We start from the raw sequence: 20,258 nt of genomic DNA, 5'->3' as shown, positions 1-20,258 counted from the left end.
GGCTTTGTAAAAGGCAGGTCATGCCTTACGAGCCAGAATGAATTTTTTGAGGATGTGACTAAACACATTGATGGAGGAAGAGCAGTAGATGTAGTGTAAGATGTAGTGGATTTCAGCAAGGCATTTGATAAGATACTCCATGCAAGGCTTATTGAGAAAGTAAGGAGGCATGGAATCCAAGAGGACATTGCTTTGTGGATCCAGAACTGGCTTGTCCACAGAAGGCAAAGAGCAGCTGTAGATGGGTCATATTCTGCATGGAGGTCGGTCACTAGTGGGGTGCCTCAGGGATCTGTTCTGGGACCCTTACTCTTCATGATTTTTATAAATGACCTGGATGAGGAAGTGGAGGGATGGGTTAGTAAGTTTGCTGATGGCACAAAGGTTGGAGGTGTTGTGGATAGTGTGGAGGGCTGTCAGAGGTTACAGTAGAACATTGATAGGATGCAAAACTGGGCTGAGAAGTGGCAGATGGAGTTCAACCCAGATAAGTGTGAAGTAGTTCATTTTGGTTAGGCCAAATATGATGGCAGAGTAAGTATTAATGGTAAGACTCTTGGCAGTGTGGAGGATCAGAGGGATCTTGGGGTCTGAGTCCACAGGACGCTCAAAGCAGCTGCACAGGTTGACACTGTGGTTAAGAAGGCATACGGAGTATTGGCCTTCATCAATTGTGCAATTGAATTTAGGAGCCGAGAGGTAATGTTGCAGCTATACAGGACCTGGTCAGACCCCACTTGGAGTACGGTGCACAGTTCCTGTCACCTCACTGTAGGAAGGATGTGGAAACCATAGAAAGGGTGCAGAGGAGATTTACAAGGATGTTGCCTGAATTGGGGAGCATGCCTTATGAGAATAGGTTGAGTGAACTTGGCTTTTTCTCCTTGGAGCGAAGGAGGAAGAGAGGTGATATAAGATGATGAGAGGTATTGATTGTGTGGATAGTCAGAGGCTTTTTCCCAGGGCTGAAATGGTTGCCCCAAGAGGACACAGGTTTACGGTGTTGGGAGTAGTTACAGAGGAGATGTCAGGGGTAAGTTTTTTACTCAGAGAATGGTCAGTGCATGGAATGGGCTGCCAGCAACGGTGGTGGAGGCAGATACAATAGGGTCTTTTAAGAGATTTTTAGATAGGTACATGGAGCTTAGAATAATAGAGGGCTATAGGTAAACCTGGTAATTTCTGAGGTAGGGACATGTTCGGCACAACTTGGTGGGCCGATGGCCCTGTATTGTGCTGTAGGTTTTCTCTGTTTACTTTTCTGAAGTCTTTTATTTTTGTATGCAACTTTCCCTACCAGTGCACTTTATTCCTTCTCACATTAACTGCTATTTCCCATTAGTTCTTCCTCTCAATTTTCTACTATTTCTTCAGAGTTTAGCCATCTTTCCCTATTGTTTTCATGTTTATATTCATCTTGCACCTGGACTTCCAGAAGGTCCCTGTAGCATGCTAACATGTACCACACCAAAATAACTACCATTTCCCTATGACCAATACTCAATGATTCACCACAAGTTTTCTCTTGAAAATTTCATCCAGCTGAAATTGTGTTTTTAAAAGACCAAGTGCAGGAGATGGGAATATCATTTCCATGTAAGTACTAATGTGAAAATTCCTGTACATATGACAGTGCAACACAGCTTAATGCATAGAAGAATATGCAACTGTTGTTTATTTTTTAATCAGGCTTGCAAAATAAAATGGATTCAGTCATGAAAAAATACATAAAACTGTTAATTGTTGCAGAAAAATGTAAGAGAATAATGGGAAGATCATAACAAAACAAATTCCTTTTGTTTAATTAATGGGATTCACGAGTTTTACATTAATGAACTGGCAGTCTATATGGTGCTATATTTTATTGTAATGGGTCAGATTTTATACATAATATATCTGTGATATTATAATTAATACATGCAGACATTTTGTGCAATCCTATTACATCTGCCACAAACAATCATCAATTTCTTTTCATATTGTGAAAAATGAGGTAATCTTGCACGAGATATTCTGTCTCTCCCATTATAAAGTGATTTATGGTTATGAAGCATTGTGCTACTCTGATTATGTAGTTTATGTCACATACACATGAAGAGTGGTTCAGCTGTCTATTGTATGAAAACTCCAATATTTTCACAACCTCAAAGCAACATTCACCTATATTAGTTGCACCATGTAATTGGAGACACAGAAAGTCATGGAAATTTGGTCAAAGTTAAAATAGAACATAGAACAGAGAACAGTTCTTTAGAAGAACAAGCCCTTTGACCCACATTGATGTGATGAACCAAATGAATTAGTAATCAAATGGCCAACTAAACTTATCCCTTATGCCTACACAATGCCCATATGCCTCTATTTTTCTCACATTCATGTGTCTATCTAAATGTCTTCTAAATGTCCCTTATGTACATCCCTCTACCACCATCTCAGGCAGCACATTCTAGGCGGCCATCACACTGTGTAAAATGAATTGCTTCTAACAGCTTTAAAACCTCCACCTCTCACCTTAAATGCACATCCTATGGTTGTGGACATATCAACCCTGGTAACAGGATACTCTGTGTCTACTCTGTGTACACCACCCATAATCATATAAAGCTCTGTCAGATCTCTCCTCAGCTCCTGCCACTCCAGAGAAAACAACCCAAATTTGTCCAAGCTCTCATTATAGCACATGCCCTCTAATCCAGGCAGCACCTTGGTAAACCTCTTCTGCACCCTCTCCAAAGCCTTCGCATCGTTCCTTTATAGGAGTGTCCAGAACTGCATGCAATCCTCCAAATGTGGCCTAACTGGAGCGTTATAGAGTTGCAACATAACTTCCTGATTTTTGAACTCTGTGCCCCAACTAATAAAGGCAAGGATGCTATTTACCTTCTTAATCACTCTATCAACCTGTGTAGTCACTATCAGGGAACTTGGACCCCAAGATCCCCCTACTCATCAACACTGTTAAGGGTCTTGCTCTTTACATCTGACCTACCAGGGTACAACACATCATGATTGGCCAGGATAAACTCCATCTGCCATTTCTATGCCCATATCTTCAACTGATTTATATACTGCCATACTTTTTGTCAGTCTTCTATGCCATCCACAACACCACCAATCTTCGTATCATCTACAAACTTACTAACCCACCCATCTACATTTTCATCCAGGTAATTTATATACATCACAAACAACAGTGGCCCCAGTACAGATCCCTGCGGAACACCAGTAATCACAGATGTCCAGCTAGAATATGCCCCTTCAACCACCAGCATCTGTCTTCTATGGGCAAACCAGTTCTGAATCCAAGCAGCTAAATTCACCATTGGTCCCATGCATCTTAATCTTCTGGATAAGCTTCTCATGAGGGACCTAGTCAACCACCTTACTAAAATCCATGTAGACAACATCCACAGATTTACCTTCATCAATCGCGTTGTCAAAATACTCAATTAAGTTGGTAAGACACAACTTGGCCTGCACAAAACCATGCCACTCTCCCTAATTAGGCCATGGTTTTCCAAAAGCTCATAAGTCCTATCCCTAACAGTTCACTCTAGTAACTTCCCTACCACTGATGTGAGACTCACCAGGCTGTAGTTTGCAGGATTATCACTGGTTCCCTTCTGGAACTATGGAACAGCATGTGCACCAGTCCTCCGGAATCTCGCCCATGGCTAGAGAGGTCACAGAGATATTGGTCGAGGCCCCAGCAATCTCTTGCCTCTCTCAATAACCTAAAGTATGTCCCATTAGGCCGTGGGGACTTCTCCATTTTAATGCTCTTTATGAGACTCAATATTACTTTCTCCTGGATTTTGAAATGCCCTAGCACATTAATACTCTCAGCACTGATCCCCCTACCCTGCACATCCTTCTGGTGTAAAGTATTTATTAATGACCTCACTCACACCTTTTAGATCCAATCAAATTCACCCCCCCCCCCACTTTATCTTTGAGTGGTCCCATCCTCTATTTATCCTCTTGCTCCTGATGTATGTATAGAATTTCTTGGGATTCTCTTTAATTCTACTTGCCAGGGACCATTCTTGAGTTCTTTTCAGTGTGTTGACATTGTGTAGTAATGTATATAACACACATTAATGTGTATTAACACAAACGTGCAAAAATCAGCAGATGCTGGAAATCCAAAGCAACACACTCAAAATGCAGTCCTGATGAAGGATCACAACTCAAAACATTGACTGTTTACTCTTTTCCAAAGATGCTGCCTGGACCGCTGAGTTCCTCCAGCATTTTGTGTGTGTAAATGTGTATTAATATTGCTTTCTGCTAGCTCTGCAGTTCAAATGCAATACGTTGTTAGTGAAGGGGAATCAGACAATTTGCCTTGTCAATGGAGAATGTGAGTAAGGCAATTAAAATTTCTATGCTTATACCAAAGTGGTTTTCCTGAGCACAGGTCATGCAAGTAAGAATGAAGGCATAGAAGCATGAAAATGTTATCTGTTGGGCCAATCAGAACAATGGTGAGTTAGTAGGTACCCATGAGTAACCATGATCTTCATTTCAGGTTTGCTGTTAGCATTAGCTCTAAGATTACTGCATAAACAGTGCAAAAAAAAAAGCAAAAGAAGAGGAATATTTCAATTCTAATTTGCATATCTTCATATGTAATCATTCATTACCTGGTTCATGTTCTCCCTGGGGGTTGTGTAAGGATGACCACAGATGCAAAAGCAAGTCATATTCCTTTTCTAATTTATCGTTTTTGCATTTATTCAATAGAACATAGAACAATGGTATACGAACCCAACACCCCATCAAAACCCAGGGTCCTTTTTTGATGGTACTCAATTGCCTTGCTACTTTTGAAAAGAATACTAATAGAACAATATTGTATAGAAAATACAGAATCAACCATATTATTTTGGAATGACTTCACATCAGCACGAAGAGATCTTGCTCATATCTGTTCCAAATCAATCAATTCAACCCTAGCTTTACTGACCACGAAACACACAAATATTTTAATGCATGATGAAAACATATTAAATGACATCTGAACTTATTTGTACTCATTTTAAAGCTATAATATTAGAAAAATGAGATCTAACTTAGGGGCTAACATTCTGAAGTCCTGAATGCCTGAAAATAATCCGCAAACAGGGCCAGAATTTACAGGTTAGAAAAGGAGGATTGGTGATTGGTTTATTATTTTCACTTGCACAGAAATTCAAGAAGGAGCTAGATAGATATCTGATGGATAGGGGAATCAAGGGATATGGGGACAAGGCAGGGACTGGGTATTGATAGTGAATGATCAGCCATGATCTCAGAATGGCGGTGCAGACTTGAGGGGCCGAATGGTCTACTTCTGCACCTATTGTCTATTGTCTATAAAGGATGCCAACCAGACAGAGCACTCCACTCATAAATATATCAAAGTAATACAAACAGAAAAGAATAGAATGCAGAATGTAACAGTAAAAAATAAATTGCAGTGTAGGGCTATGATGCGGGAGGTCAAGAGATAAAGAATTCAGCTTTATCATACAAGAAGTCCATTCAGAAGTCTTACAAAAGTAGGGTGGAAGCTGTCCTTGAATGTGATTGTACATTTTCTCAAGCTGTTGCATCTTCTGTCTCACTGGAGGGGCAGAACCTGGGTGGGAAGGGTCCTTCACTATGTTTGCTGCTTTCCTGAAGCAGTGGAATGTGTAGACAGTCCACAAAGGAGATTTTCATGATGGACTGGCTACATTCACAGCTTTCTTGGGCCGAATAGTTGCTCTACTATGCTGTAATGCATCTGTGGTGCATCTATAAAAATTGGCGGGAGTCATCGGGACATGCCAAATTTTCTTAGACTTCTGAGGAAGTAGGGTTGCTCCTGTGGTTTTTTTTTTTGGCCATAGCAACTACGTAGCTAGATCAGGACACATTGTCGATGATATTTACATCTTTGAATTTAAAACTCCCAGCTATTTCCACCTCAGCACCATTAATACAGAGAGGGATATGTACTCTACCCCCATTTCCAGAACCCAATAACCCGCTCTTGGCCACTTCTCCATGCAAACAACCTTGTTTTCAATGGAGCTGTATAATGCTTCCAAGGTTGATGTGCATTGTTTTTCCATTCTGACTGTATTGAGACATTGTTGGTGGTCCTTCTTGGACAAGTACAGACATAGTGGTGGTGATGCTTCCATTAGTTATTAAACTTAATAAAGATGAAAATGTGTCACATCCATGATGTATAAATACCTAAGAGTGTCCATATGTTCATATGTATTTTTTTGTTATAATGCTACAGCCTTGAGAGACTGTTGCTGTGAGGCCCCAGAAGTCCTTTAAAGAGAAATGGCAGAATCGAGATGTATAATTAACAGAGATGTTGATTTTTCATTTGCTATAAAAGTAATTATGCTGTTTCCAATATACTGCTGATTAGATATAAAGATTGTATTTTGTATTCTAAATATGGTAGGTGCTGTCCCTGTAAAGGAAAAGCTGCACACCACAATAATTGAAATGGAGGTTGAGGATCAGGTACATTTAGTATATTGGAGAATTATTTCACCCTTTTCACAAGCACTCAGCCAGTTCCGTCTCTCTTTCACCAAGGACATTGACAATTAACGACATCTCAGAAAGGCAACATCCATCATTGAGAACTCCCACCATCCAGCCCATGCTGTCTTCTCATTGCTGCAAACGGGAGGGAGGTACATGAGCCTAAAGATTCACACCTCAGTTTCCACAACAGTATCTTTCCCAGTACCATCAGCTTCTTGAACTGACCTGAAAATCCCACTTCTAACTCAGATTATATTTCCTTCAATTTGCATTAATACTATTTATTTATGTTTATTTTGTCAAGTAAATTATGTGCAATTTATGCTAATTTAACTTTATGTACTTTATAATGTATATTTATATGTTGCTGCTGCAATGGCATTTATACCCTAGCTATGTACTGTATGCTGATGACAGTGAACTTGAATTTGAATTGAGCTTGAATAAGAAAAACTCAACAAGCCAGGTTATTAATGTAATAAACTGATCATATGAATAAAAGTTTCATTTATATTCTGCTGTCCCACCCCTAAAAATTCCTGTGGGAAAGGAACAAATGCTGTTAGCCAACTTGTTCTGATCTGTTTTATTTCCACTAATTTGGTCCTGTGAGTTGCTGGGGCTGACATGTAAATAGGATGGTGCCTCTACAGGAGATCTGGGACCTGAATAAAGAGGGCAAGCAACTACACAGATCCTGGGCTCCTTAACCGGAAATGTTCTGAAGTTGACAACCACAAATACTGAAGAAAAGTAATAGATGATTCAATATCAAAGCTGATTCAGAATGAACAATAAATGCAAAAAGAGATTGGGGTGGAGAAAAAAATGATACGAACTAAGTGTTTTTATAAAATCACCAACAATTAACACGTGATAGAATGAGATTGCACAACAGTAAAAGCCAATTTTCAGTGACAGAGTGTTTAATTGGAAGTAATTAACACTCATCCTGTTGTTAAAAAGATTAAAATGGACTTAACTCTCTGTGGGCAGTTTACCTTTCATCTATTTCCTAAGTACAGGAAATTAACTTTGTTCAAATTAGCTTCATGGAAAGCTAACAATGAAATGCTGTTTTCATGAAGCCAACACAAAAAGAACTCATCCAAAGCAAGTGTAATTATATACTTGAGGTGCCCAGGTTGTAGTGGCACTTTCAGCAAGACATTTGGAACAAAAGGTATTTACATTCACGTTTCCCTTCATTTAAAGGTTTCCTCACAACATCCATATACCGAGTATTTCATCGGGAAACCACATGTTTGGACAGTTGACTACAATGATACAGAAGAACTGGCAGCTGTCGTTAGAACAATTTCAGTAACCAAGGTTTGATTCTATTTCAAACAATGTTAACTTTAGTTTTTAACCTATAATGTAAAGATGGCAGCCAGAATGATATATATTGGCCTGGGTTTTCCAGTCAACAATGAAGTTTTGGTACTCCCCAGTATGACCATGGGAACAGTTGCCTGAACATACTAAGCAGGCTCTGAATCATCAATTTCTCTATTTCTGCTGTTAATTAAGTTTTGTCAGCAGGTGTAGAGTTTTCTGAAGTCGAACATGCACAACCATCAAGTGGATTTAGTAGCTGATTAGATTAAGAATACTCAAAATACTAAGTAAAAAGATGGAACTTAACCATTTTAGAGATATATAAAGATTAGGACATAGATGAATTTGAAAGAGTACAGAGAAAATTCACAAAGATGCTGCTGGGACCAGAGGACTTGGGTTATAAGGAAAGATTGAATAGATTAAGACTCTGTCCCTTGGAACGTAAAAGATTGAGGGGAGGCATACAAAATTATGAGGGGTATAGATAGGGTAAATGCAGGCAAGGTTCTTCCACTGAGGTTGGGTGGGGCTACAACTAGGGGTCATGGATTAGGGTGAAAGGTGAAAAGTTTAAGGAGAACATGAAGAGAAATTTCTTCACTCAGAGGGTCATGAGAGTTTGGAACGGGCTGCCAGCACAAGTGGTGCATTTGAGCTCAATTCCAATGTTTAAGAGAAGTTGGATAGATTCATGAATGGTAGGGGTATGGAGGGCCATGGTCCCAGTGCAGGTTGATGGGAGTAGGCAGTTTAAATGGCTTGGCATGAACTGAATGGGCTGATAGGCCTGTTTCTGTGCTATATTTTTCTATGACTCTACAAGTCTATGAGGGGTTGTGGCAAAAGTTAAAGTTATCATGAATAAACTTGAGCAAAACAATTATGTTACAAAATATGTAAATTTTAAATGTTTTTTTATGGGATACAGGCTCCAAACATAAAAATGCTTTTTCATGACCAGACAGGCTGTGTACCATTAATTGGGGCTTAATGTGCAGATAAAAGTTCTATTGCTCCTCATTCAGTACTGAACATCTTCAATTTTTCTTTTACAGTAGGAATAGTGGATGATGTGTTCTTATAAAAGCAATAATTTCTAATTGATTCTATAAAGTCTGATAATGATATGGAAAGTTTTAACTAGCAGAACTGTTTAGATTTCTGCAAGTGCATACTCAGAATCTCTTGTCAGATTTCTTCTGGTGTAACAGTAGCTGCTTGCAACCTTAGCATCATTCTCATTATGTTTTTGAGCTCAAACTTTAAGGTTGAATTTTGCTTTGAAGTTGATATAAAGTATGTTGAATAGAGTTTAACCTCATTACTTTTGGAAGTTACCCTATTTCCAGTCCATCATGGGTTCTGCAACTGAACTGAACTACAAGTAATTATTGTTCACAGGAAACTATACTCTGTACAGTCTATTGTGTCTCTGAATGGCAAAAGTAGCAATGGTGAAATAGCACATGTCAAAGAATGAACACAGCAATACAGTATTTTATTCAAATTTTGCAGGGTTTCGTTCAAATAGCGTAATCTTTTTCCATTGTTTTCCAGTAATTTTATACATTATCTAGGTATTGGCTTTCACCCTTCTTAGGTTGACTAAATGAGTGTTGCATGTAGACTAATGGCCAAAATAGTGAAACTGGCCGAAGCTACACTATAATAAGTGTGAAGTGTTGCACTTTGGCAGGACAAACTAGAGAGGACTTACATGATGAGCGGTGGGGTGCAGTTGAACAGACGTATCTGGGAATACAGATCCATAATCCCTTGAAAGTGGCAACACAGGTAGATGGGGTCATAAAGAATCATAAAGAAAACTCTCAGCATGTTGGCCTTCATAAATTAAAATACTGAATACAAGAACTGGGGTGTCATGTTGAAGTTGTATAAGACATTGATGAGACCTAATTTGGTGCTTTCTGTTCAGTTTTGGTCACCTACCTACAGGAAAGATGTAAACAAAATTGAAAGAGTGCAGAGAAAATTTACAAGGATGTTGCCAGGGCTTGAGTACCTCAGTTACAGGGAAAGGTTGGACAGGTTAGGACCTTATTCCATAGAGCATAGGACAATGAGGGGAGATTTGATAGGGGTAGACAAAATTATGAGTGGTATAGATAGGTAAATGCAAGCTGGCTTTTTACACTGAGGTTAGGTGAGACTAGAACTAGAGGTTGTGGGTAAGGATGACAGGTAAAGTATTGAAGGATAACCTTAGGGAGAATTTCATCACTCAGATGGTGCTGAGAGTAGGGTAATGTAAGGGGTGACAGATGACACATACTGTTCATAATAGAAACTGTTCTATAAAATTCACCAACACCATCAGTGAGTTATTGTGTTCACTTTGAGACGACATCTGATGTAATGACGTCAGTGTAAGGCAACTGCTTTTGGTTTGTTCTCAATGGAAGTAAAGAGCTGCAGCTTTTGTTAAGCATATCAAACAACTCTTATGTGCTTTACTCACAAAATCCTACAAGAGTGTGCAATGAGCTACCAATGGAAGTGGTGGATACAGCTTCAATTTCAATATTTAATGGACCTTTGGACAGGTACATGGATGTGAGGGGTATGGTCCGGTGTAGGTTGATTGGACGAAGCAGATTAAGAGGTTGACACAGACTAGATGGGCTGAAGCGGCTGTTTCTGTGCTGTAGTGTTCTGTGACGCTAACAATTTACACTCAGAATCACATGCTGAAACAGGACCCTGGTAATTCCTGACAGAAGCTACTTGAAAATTTCCACTTGTCACATCTTTGTCAATAAGAATATCAGTCCGTAAAGAAACTTTCCTCTGGTGCAACCACAAAACAATTGCATGAACATGGTGATCTTCTGTATGTGCAGTCACCCCATGCATCATCACCTGCTGTGATGAGATTTTATTCCACAAGAAGCCCCAAACCACTGCAATATGCAATGTGGGCCATCACTTCATTTGCTGAGGCTGCGATTACTTGGAGCAGCTCTGCTGTGCATCATTTTAGCAGGCTACCATCAAGGACTAGAACAATAAGTAATGTGCTTTCAGGCATTGAAACTACATCTGGCAAGTTCTTTATGCAAGGCAGCAGAATCACAGACATTCCATGCTGCAAGAACTCATCTCAGGGAGGTAGCACCCCCGCCCCCCTCCAGTTGACCTCCAAGGGTGTATGTAATACTTTGTTTAGTGATTTTTGTCTAATCTGTAAACCAAGTTGGGTATATGCAGAAAATGTGACATTAAAATATGTACTTGTATTTTCATGGAGTCTTTTTTTATTCTATTACAACTTTAAGCAAGTCTACAGGGAGTTTGGCCTCATCATGTAGAACATCAACAGAGTAGCTTGTTAGCAGCCAGCCAGCTAGTTTAAATACCATTAGCTATGCTAATGAAGAAATGACACCTGTTAAACTCACCTCAACATATCTTTTACATTTTAACCCACCATGGGCAATAGAAAAGTCACTGTTGCAAACAGTGCAGCGAGCAACACTGTCATTACTTTTGAGGTCGACTGTAAAGCCCACCCACAGAGAAAACTGATAGGTCTACTTAGCACAAAAAGAGACCAATCAGGATGCTCCCCCTCACTCTCGCTCTTCCTCTTCCTCTTCCTCTCAAAAAAATCGAGTTTCCGGAATATTGTATATAATTTGCAGGCGCCAGGGAGCTGCTATCAATATGCGGGAGATACCCGGAACTTCCAGGAGAGTGGGATATCTGGAATCAAGACCATTTAATTGGCATCTCATGGAAATCCCAGTACTCTGCACTCTTAGTTCCTTAGCAAATATTCAATAATGAAGATTACACTCAATAAAACTCCAATTTCTGGCATGCACAATATGTAACAAGATCAGTTTCATGACTAGCAGCAGAAAAAAATGGCATGTGCAGAAGCCCGAGTCAATTTCACCAGCATTTATTATCTAACCCAGATCTAATTGTTTTGATGCATGATTTGTTCATGATAAACTAGTGCTAATCTCGGCCAACCCAACCACCCTCTTCTCATCCCTATCAAATACTCTCCTCCAAGCTGAGACAGGTTTTCATGTCTCTCAATATCAGAGAGCCTTCCTAGTGTGAAGTCTTGTTTCTAGTGCATGCAGACCAAAGTCCCTGTTCCCAGGGAATAGCTGGCCTTGGATCAGAGCCAAATTGAACATTTTACAATGTTTGGCCTCTCATGCACATTTTAGTTTATTTGCTTGAGTGGATATTTGTATTTCCTTGATGGTCTGTATTATTCTTTTGCAATGCACCAGAAATTTCAATCAGGTTTTGTTTATTTCATTTATTATTTTACCAAAAAGAGGTTGGAGTAATATAAACAGATTCCTGGGGAGTGCAATTTGACTTGGAGGTAGTTTCAAAATAGACATTGGCAAATTGTCACTCTGTGTTATATCTCTTATTCCTTATCATTCGCTTCATTGATAAAGGAACAAGACTGAATGAGAAACAGCCAAGTATCTCCCTACCTGGTAGCCATCCTGATTGATGAGTTTGTCTTTTGTACAGAGAATTCCCCAGAGGAAGACAAAGCAGGTAGCAGTTCTACAGCTCATTCACGGTCACCCTTTCGGCACTATTTCCAAGTTAAATTTTATTGCTTGTTTTTTTTCTCTAAACCAAATCTATGGCAAATTAATCATGTTCCCTTGGGCTCAGAAGCTTTTTAATTCAAGGTTTGCCCTGTATTTAAATGTCCTTGCTGATGACATGCATGCATGCAGTTTGTGGTGTTGATCTGTAATTAACATTACAAATCATGTCCATGCTTCAACATTTTTAGAGGTTAACACAAAGTCATTGAAAATCATTTTGAAGAAAGACCAGCACAGCCTATGTTCAACTTCTTGGCCAGTGCATTAAAAGACAAAAACAGGGTATATTTACACAATTTGTACATTTTTTTCTGGGCAAATCAGTAACGAAAACAGGTGAATCCAATATTAATGGAGTCACTAATAATCCAATGTGAATCAGCCCAAACAAAAAAATCACTGTTTTCCTTGTAACAGTTGTTTGTGACAAGAGGATTGGGTTTAGAAAAATTGACGTTGTGATGTCATTCTCCAGGTCAAGGTTCAAGAGGTTCATGATTGTTTAATGTCATCTCCAGTAATCAAGTTTAAAGAAGAACAAAAAAGACACAATAATATAAAGAGCACAACTTTTAAAAAAACACATTGACTATAAATACATAGGATAGCTTATATATATTGACTGTATGTCCATAAATTGAGACTTGGGCACATGACTGTACATAAGATGATTTATGTACATGAATGATAAAATAAAGGTGGTGGGGTAGAGTGGAGGAGTTGATCAGCCTTACTGCTTGGGGAAACTAACTGAGGGAAGATACTGATAGAAAGAAGGAAGTTCAAGAGCCATATTTGTCTTCCAACAAATGTTGTTGTGGGGTAACCCACTCTCAATGAAAGAATAAAGAATAAATATTTTCTTAACATAAATTACTCCCAGCTGAAGAATAATCTGCATTTGACAACTTTAACAGGTGCATCCTTCTTTTGCTCATGATTTCTCTTCCATGTTTCAATTAGTATTTAGATTTCAACTCAACAGTTGGCTTGGACCTCCTTTCATGGCTACATAATGCAGTACACCACTAACATCCATCCATCATACAACACAAAACACTTTTTATATGCAAATAAATTCTTGTATTTTACCTTATATTAGAAGCTATAATTCCAGAAATTAGTCCTCATTTCTCAGGAAACAAATTGAATACATGAAAGATCAACTATTGTTATATAGCAGCAAGAAGTTGTTGCAAAATTTTGGTGGTCATACAAGTTTTGGATTTATCTTTTGATTAGTTCACTGGGCATGTGTTTTTTTGAGAGGGTGGGGGCATCCTGTCACTGAATGACAATCTAATCTGCGAGGATAGTGCGTGCCATTGACCTCTGAAGGAAGTTGTCCAGAATGTTTTAGTGGCCCTGGACTGATGATTTTTTTTTTTGACTGTTCACCTGTGCTTTCCATCCAGACCTGTCTGTAGGGGAACATGGGAACACAGAAACAATGCAGTTATTAAGCAGGCTGGGCATTGATTAAGTTAAAGAATTCTCATAGATGACTAACCAGGAAGTACAAAGTATGGACTACTCTTTCTATTTATTTTTCAGGAATAGCATTAGTAGCTGAAGATGGACTTAAGTTAGAAGCTAAAATATTGCAAACTTTAAATAAATTAAATTTAAATATAATTAATAAAAAATTGGCTTTTATCATTGAATAACAAACAAGGTAAAAGATATTGTCAGATCTGCAGTTTTGTACACTTACTCAATATGACCTTGAAGCATAGTTATGAAATTCTGCTGTACCAAATTATCACATGCTGATACAAACTCAGTGCTGAGTGTTAGTTCTAATGCATAGAGGCATTTTGTCCCCAGTGTGCATTTAATTTTGACTCCAAACTTAGCCACAGGTGAATAGTAATAAATTTGAGAAAGTAAATACGTTTATACTTGAAAAATAAGTGATTTGAAAAGTCACCTGTGTTGAAGAAAGATCGGGTGTCTCAAAGATACTGGGAAAAAAATCAAATATTGTTACATAGATGTAAGCAGCAAACTGAAATATCTCAGTATCCTTTAATGATCTAAGTATGTTTATTTCCTCTTAATTATATTACAGGTTTCTACTATGACAAATATATGCATTCTAGCTCATCCTTAAACATACTGATAAGGTATAATAAAGTTGTTTAATGACAGCTAGAAGTTAAAGAACACAAGACAAGGGCATTTAATTTTAAAATGGTGAATTTATTCTGGTTTGGCACTGCAGCTATTATGTATCTGTCTGATGGCATTAGGAAGAACTGACGTGACGGAGTTCATTGCCCAAAGTACTGAAGTGAAAAGAGTTCATTATATTTCACTCAAACATACAGGCCCATAATTGAGAACTCTCTATTTCAGGATATGCTTCAATTATCAAGAAGTATCCAAAGCAGGCTTAGTGAAAATGTTTTAATTACCTTCTATTTATGCCTGGCAAATTAATTTACACATAGCAGTGGAATGTTTATAAATGTGGTACAATTTTAATTAAGCAAATTAATTACCTATTATTAAATTTAGTCAATATAATATATTATTCATCTAATTTCATCTAACTGTGATACATTATTTTCTGCTTATTAGGTTGAACCTTATCTTCCTTATGAATTTACTTGTGAAGGAATGCTGGAACGTGTCCATGCTTACATCCAACACCAGGTCTGTCAATCAAGTTCCCTTTCTCTTCTTTCAGGTCTCATCCTACATTTTGACAAGCGTCAATCTACTAAGTCTATGCCGGTGTGTTTTAAACCCATGAATATCCCCAATATTTGATAATATGGAGGTTTTATTCATAAAAGTTTAAATCTTATCAATTCTCTCATATCTTCAACGTGAAAATAGAAAGAAAGTTTTTTTAAAAATTCAAAATATTTCACTTTGGCACTAGCCCAAATTTTGTGGTGATTCCCCAGTGAACAAGTTACTTCTCTTCTTGTAACAGTCATGGAAGTTCCTGAAGTAGCAATCACCTATTCACCAGTGTCCTGCCACTATATACTGATGCTAGAGTCATGGGGATTTGGGCACTTTGCCCTACACTTACACTCCAGGCTCAGTATGAAGATCTGTGCCAGGTAGTATCCAGTGCAGGAAATGCTTTCCATTAATTTCAATGGAAGAGACTGGTTGAAAAGGACTTGGGTAAGTAATACGTAATTAATTAAAATTTTTCATTAATTGTTATCCTACTATTAATTCAATTTCAAGTCTTATGCATTTATAACCTATTTATTATTATATTATGTTTTTATATATGAAATTCAATAAAAAGATTGAAAAAGAAAAGAAAGAAAGAAATTTTCATTAGTTGTTTGAATTTGTATAAATTATATAAATCTTTTTCGGGTTTAGATTTTTTAAATTTTGCTCTTAATAGTATATCTTTTGATGGCATTTGAATACTTTAACTATTTTTGGAGTCAGTAAGATTTGCAGATAGTGGTCAAAAGTTTTTTTTCAGCTGTCTCACGGGTGGGCTTGTTCTACCTCTTTCTCCACCCCTATATGTCTAACCACTTATCACCTTCCCCTCCATGTGAGCATATTATATCTCAAAAAGCCATGTCAATATGCAGAACCACAACACAATGAAAGAAAATCTTTCTAGCTCTTGACCTCCATCTGGGAGTTGGTGGAGACAAGTTACATTTTTAATGGAGGTCCATGGTAATTGTAGGCAACTTTACACTGAATATGATTTCTGAGTCTATATTACAGGCTTGTACATGTTGGATCATTGAACAGTAAAAGAATCTTGTCTTCAAATTGTGAATTTTTTAAAATTGTCCTTGGATTGTCCATTGGTTCTTAATTAACAGTAATCATAAAATAATTATGCATAGATACATATTATTTTGCTTCCACCGTTATGTATTTAACCTCTTGGTGCCATTAAATACCTGTCTTTTTTACCCAACCTCACTATCACACACCCACCTTTCCATTCACGAATCACGCCCCTCAATATGCAAGACAGGAATAAAGTATTCAGCTAGAATTCTTCTACACATACATATAAAGAATCAACCTTTGCTGCTTTGCGAACTCCTGCCAGTGCAATTGGAATGAAAAATTCAATTGCACTTCTAGAAGGAAAGCATATGCATACTTCAAGCAAGCAATGCATTATTCCTTGGTAACTCAATATCCTGCACTTACTGAGCAGTTGTATAGAAATTGATGCCAAAACTCCAGCGCAGTTGTAAGATTTTGACTTGCTGCTTGATAAATAGCTGCATGTGAAGTTAAACTGATCATGAAGTATGGCCCTCCGTTCACTGATACAGGTCTCTATATCCAAGGAGACAAGGTGTAGAGGCAGAGCGATATATACTGCACTGTTGAGACCAGGAGGGCTCCCATAGCTGAAGTAAAGTTACAGTGGCAGAAGGATGCCTGGGAGATCAGAGTCAGCAGCGATTCAATGATTATACCAGGATCTGTGAGCAAATGCTAGCAAAGCAGCAAAAAAAGCTATGACCTCAATTGTTCTGTCAAGGTTAATATTCAGACTCTTCTAACTGTAGCTGACAAATGTAAATTTTCAGTAAATGCTCTGTCTACAGTAACTGCACTCATACAGCTCATAATAAACATGACACAAGTATACAAAACGTACCCATGCACCTGCCCACAAACACACACCAACTGTGCGTGTATATATATATATATATAGATATATATAAAATACACACACACACACACACACACACACACACACACAGATATATATATATATATACACACACATACATACAGTTCTGTGCAAAAGTCTTAGGCACATATATATAGCTAAGTGGTCTTGGAATTTTGCACAGAACTGTACTTGTCAATGTTGTCTGGAGAGCAAGTTTGGAGAGTGAGCAAAGGGTGTTGGGAATCGGGGCGGTGGTGCACTGCAGGAAGGGTGTGGGACCGGCGAGAGAGAAGGAGTGCCAGCTGTGGGGGTGGTGCAGGTACAAACACGCCCGTCCCTGCAACACCAGGTTACGCCATTTGATTCCAAACCATTGGTTTATTGATCATTACAGAATGTCTCGCTGGTGCTTCCCGCTCCTTCTCCTCCCCCTTTCCCTTTTCCCAACCATGATTCCCCTCTCGCTGCCCCCTACCCAGTCCACAACAGAGACCCATATCAGGATTATCATCACTTACATACATCATGAAATATGTTTATCCACATACACACACACACACACGCCTACCCTCACACAACAAATCACATAACTGTCACCGCACACACATACACAAGTATGTATCAACAGCACACTAATATTAAATTCCCTTTTTCAGTACAGAACTATCATAAAAAATTCTAGCCAGCCAGCAGAACTTATCACACAAGAACCACCCCTCTATGGACTCTGCCTCCATAAAGTAGCTAGAATAAAGAAAGACCCCATCCAGTTCAGACATTCTCACTTTTCCCCTCTCCTTTTGGACAGAAGATACAAAAGCCTGAAAGTACATAGGACCAGGCTCAAGGACAGCTTCTACCTCACTGTGATTAGCTTTGAAGGAGCTACAGTATGTGCTGGTCATCTAGGCATGGTCAAAACAAAAGTGTTAGCTCGAAGCTTTGTCTGTTGGCCTGGGATGGATCAGCAGATTGAGCAGCTGGTTATGCACTGTTCAGGATGCCAAAACATCCAGAAGATGCCAAGAACGGTGTCTCTCCATCCCTGGGAATAAACTGCACTGCCCTGGCAGGGTAGTCATGTGGATTTCCTGGACCATTCACGGGCACAAATTTCTTGGTAGTAGTGGATGCAGCTACAAAGTGAATTGCACTCTGATATGTTGAGAAGCCTCTTCTCAAGGACTGGTGTTCCAGAACACTTAGCCAGTGACAATGGACCACAGATTGTTGCAGAACAGTTTCAGTCATACCTGAAAACGAATGGGATGAGACATATTACATCTTCACTGTACCACCAGGCTCCAAACGGCTTGGCAGAAAGGTTTGTCCACAGTTTAAAATGAGCACTGTGAGCAATGTCAGCAAAACACATTACACTAAAACAGAAGGTGATAATTTCCTCCTTGCATATCACAATGCAGCAAACTCCACAACCAATGCCTCACCAGCGATATTGTTCCTTGAGCTCATGCTTGGACCTCCTCAAACCCAATCTCAAAAGGACAAACAGCGGAGACAAATTGAGGACTCCTCAAACAAAGAGGTTTAGATGTTTCACTGCCGGACAAAAAGTCCTGGAACTACAGATATGATCAGGAGCGTGCATTTGGAAAAATTAAGGACAGAACTGGACCACTCTCCTACACAGTGGAGATTGCATCTGATATCATCTGGAGATGACACATCAAGCAGTTGCGGAGAGCAGAGTCAATTATTAGAGAAGAAAGGTGTCCAGAGCTGTTGGAACCACTTCTTGTAGTCTCAGAGTCAACTCCTACAGCCATTACAGAGGAGGCCAGAGAACCTGAAATTGTTTCACAGCCACAAGTCTCACCTGCCAAGCAAAGTGACATTCCCCACCTCCAAACCCTGTCTGAAAAAACGTTACCCCAGGCCTGAATGGGACTACTTAAAATTTACTATGCTATGAATGTCTATTATGTTAATTTAATATATACAAGTGTTTCCCCCCCCCCTTTACAAAGGTAGAGCATTCCTATGAAACCTTTCTTAAGCCAAAATGGCATAAAGCGACAAACCATTAATTTATATGGGAAAAATTTTCGTAAAAGTGAAAACCCTCTTTGTAATGTGAAAACAGGTTACTAATGTAGGTCTTTTGTAAAAGCGAAGTGGCGTACAGCGAACATTGGTAAAGCGGGGGACACCTGTAATTTACTATGTGTATGTATATATATATATACATAAAACTAGACAGCTATACATTACATATTATTAGGACTCAGATGCATTTTGTATTGAGATATTAAGTTGGTGTTTATAGGAAAGCAGGGAGGAGTGTAGTGTATTTACTATTTCAGCAATATTGTAAATATATCGTTTAATAAAGCATTCTTTGTTTACATCATTCATTACAGTTCATATGTAAAAATTACATGAATAGCATACACCATTACACCACCACTAAAAAGTGCCTCACTAAAAAGGGGAAAAATCTAAATAGATGAGTTTTTTCTTTCAACTAGTTTCTGAAGTTACAAAACCTAGCAACCTTCCCTAGTCCACACCAGTCTCCAAATTGCATACTGTAGAAATAATTAAAAAATAGCCCATTTACAATGCATCTATCAGTAGAGGTCTATGAAAACCTGACTCCCAGTGTGACCCCAATTACATTTCCAAAGCAGAAAATCTCATGAAATTTTATCTGAAAATATTCCAAGTAGGTGCTCCGTGCTAACTAACATTATTTATGTGTGTCCTTCAGATCAAACACTAAACGTTCAGCAACACAGACGCTCCTGGTACCGAACCACATTTTGTGAATCTCGCGGAACGACCTTGTTTCCATAGTCCCTACATCAAAGGAGAGAAGCTCATCCAGGCAACACACAAAAAAAATCTAGCACAAATGAATTTCTAGATTGCTATTGTTCTAGAATGTAATATTTCTTATGAGGGATCATATATCAGATCTGCGCTTTCAGTCAGTCTCTCTCTCTCTCTCTCTCTCTCTCTCTCCCTCTCCCCCTCTCCCCCTCTCCCCCTCTCCCCCGCCCCCAGAAACCACTCTCAGATAGATTCCAATTCGTTACATTACTTGCTTTGCAGAAACATCAAATTGTGTTTTGTGAGCACACTGTTCTCATTAAAATGTG

The 20,258-nt window shown here is 38.7% G+C and overlaps 1 protein-coding gene across 1 annotated transcript in view; it reads left to right on the top strand.

Annotated features, from left to right (window-relative positions):
* Positions 1 to 20,258, top strand: part of LOC132380092 (alpha-1,6-mannosylglycoprotein 6-beta-N-acetylglucosaminyltransferase B-like) — a 919,103-nt gene that overhangs the window by 885,955 nt on the left and 12,890 nt on the right. Inside the window, exons 14-15 of the mRNA XM_059948641.1 lie at positions 7,756 to 7,872; positions 15,081 to 15,155. Of these exons, the coding sequence (XP_059804624.1) occupies positions 7,756 to 7,872; positions 15,081 to 15,155 (192 nt within the window). The remainder of the gene's footprint in view (positions 1 to 7,755; positions 7,873 to 15,080; positions 15,156 to 20,258) is intronic.

Source organism: Hypanus sabinus, chromosome 23 (genome assembly GCF_030144855.1).
Source record: "Hypanus sabinus isolate sHypSab1 chromosome 23, sHypSab1.hap1, whole genome shotgun sequence".
Classification (NCBI taxonomy): domain Eukaryota; kingdom Metazoa; phylum Chordata; class Chondrichthyes; order Myliobatiformes; family Dasyatidae; genus Hypanus; species Hypanus sabinus.
This window is presented reverse-complemented; position numbering and strand designations above follow the sequence as displayed.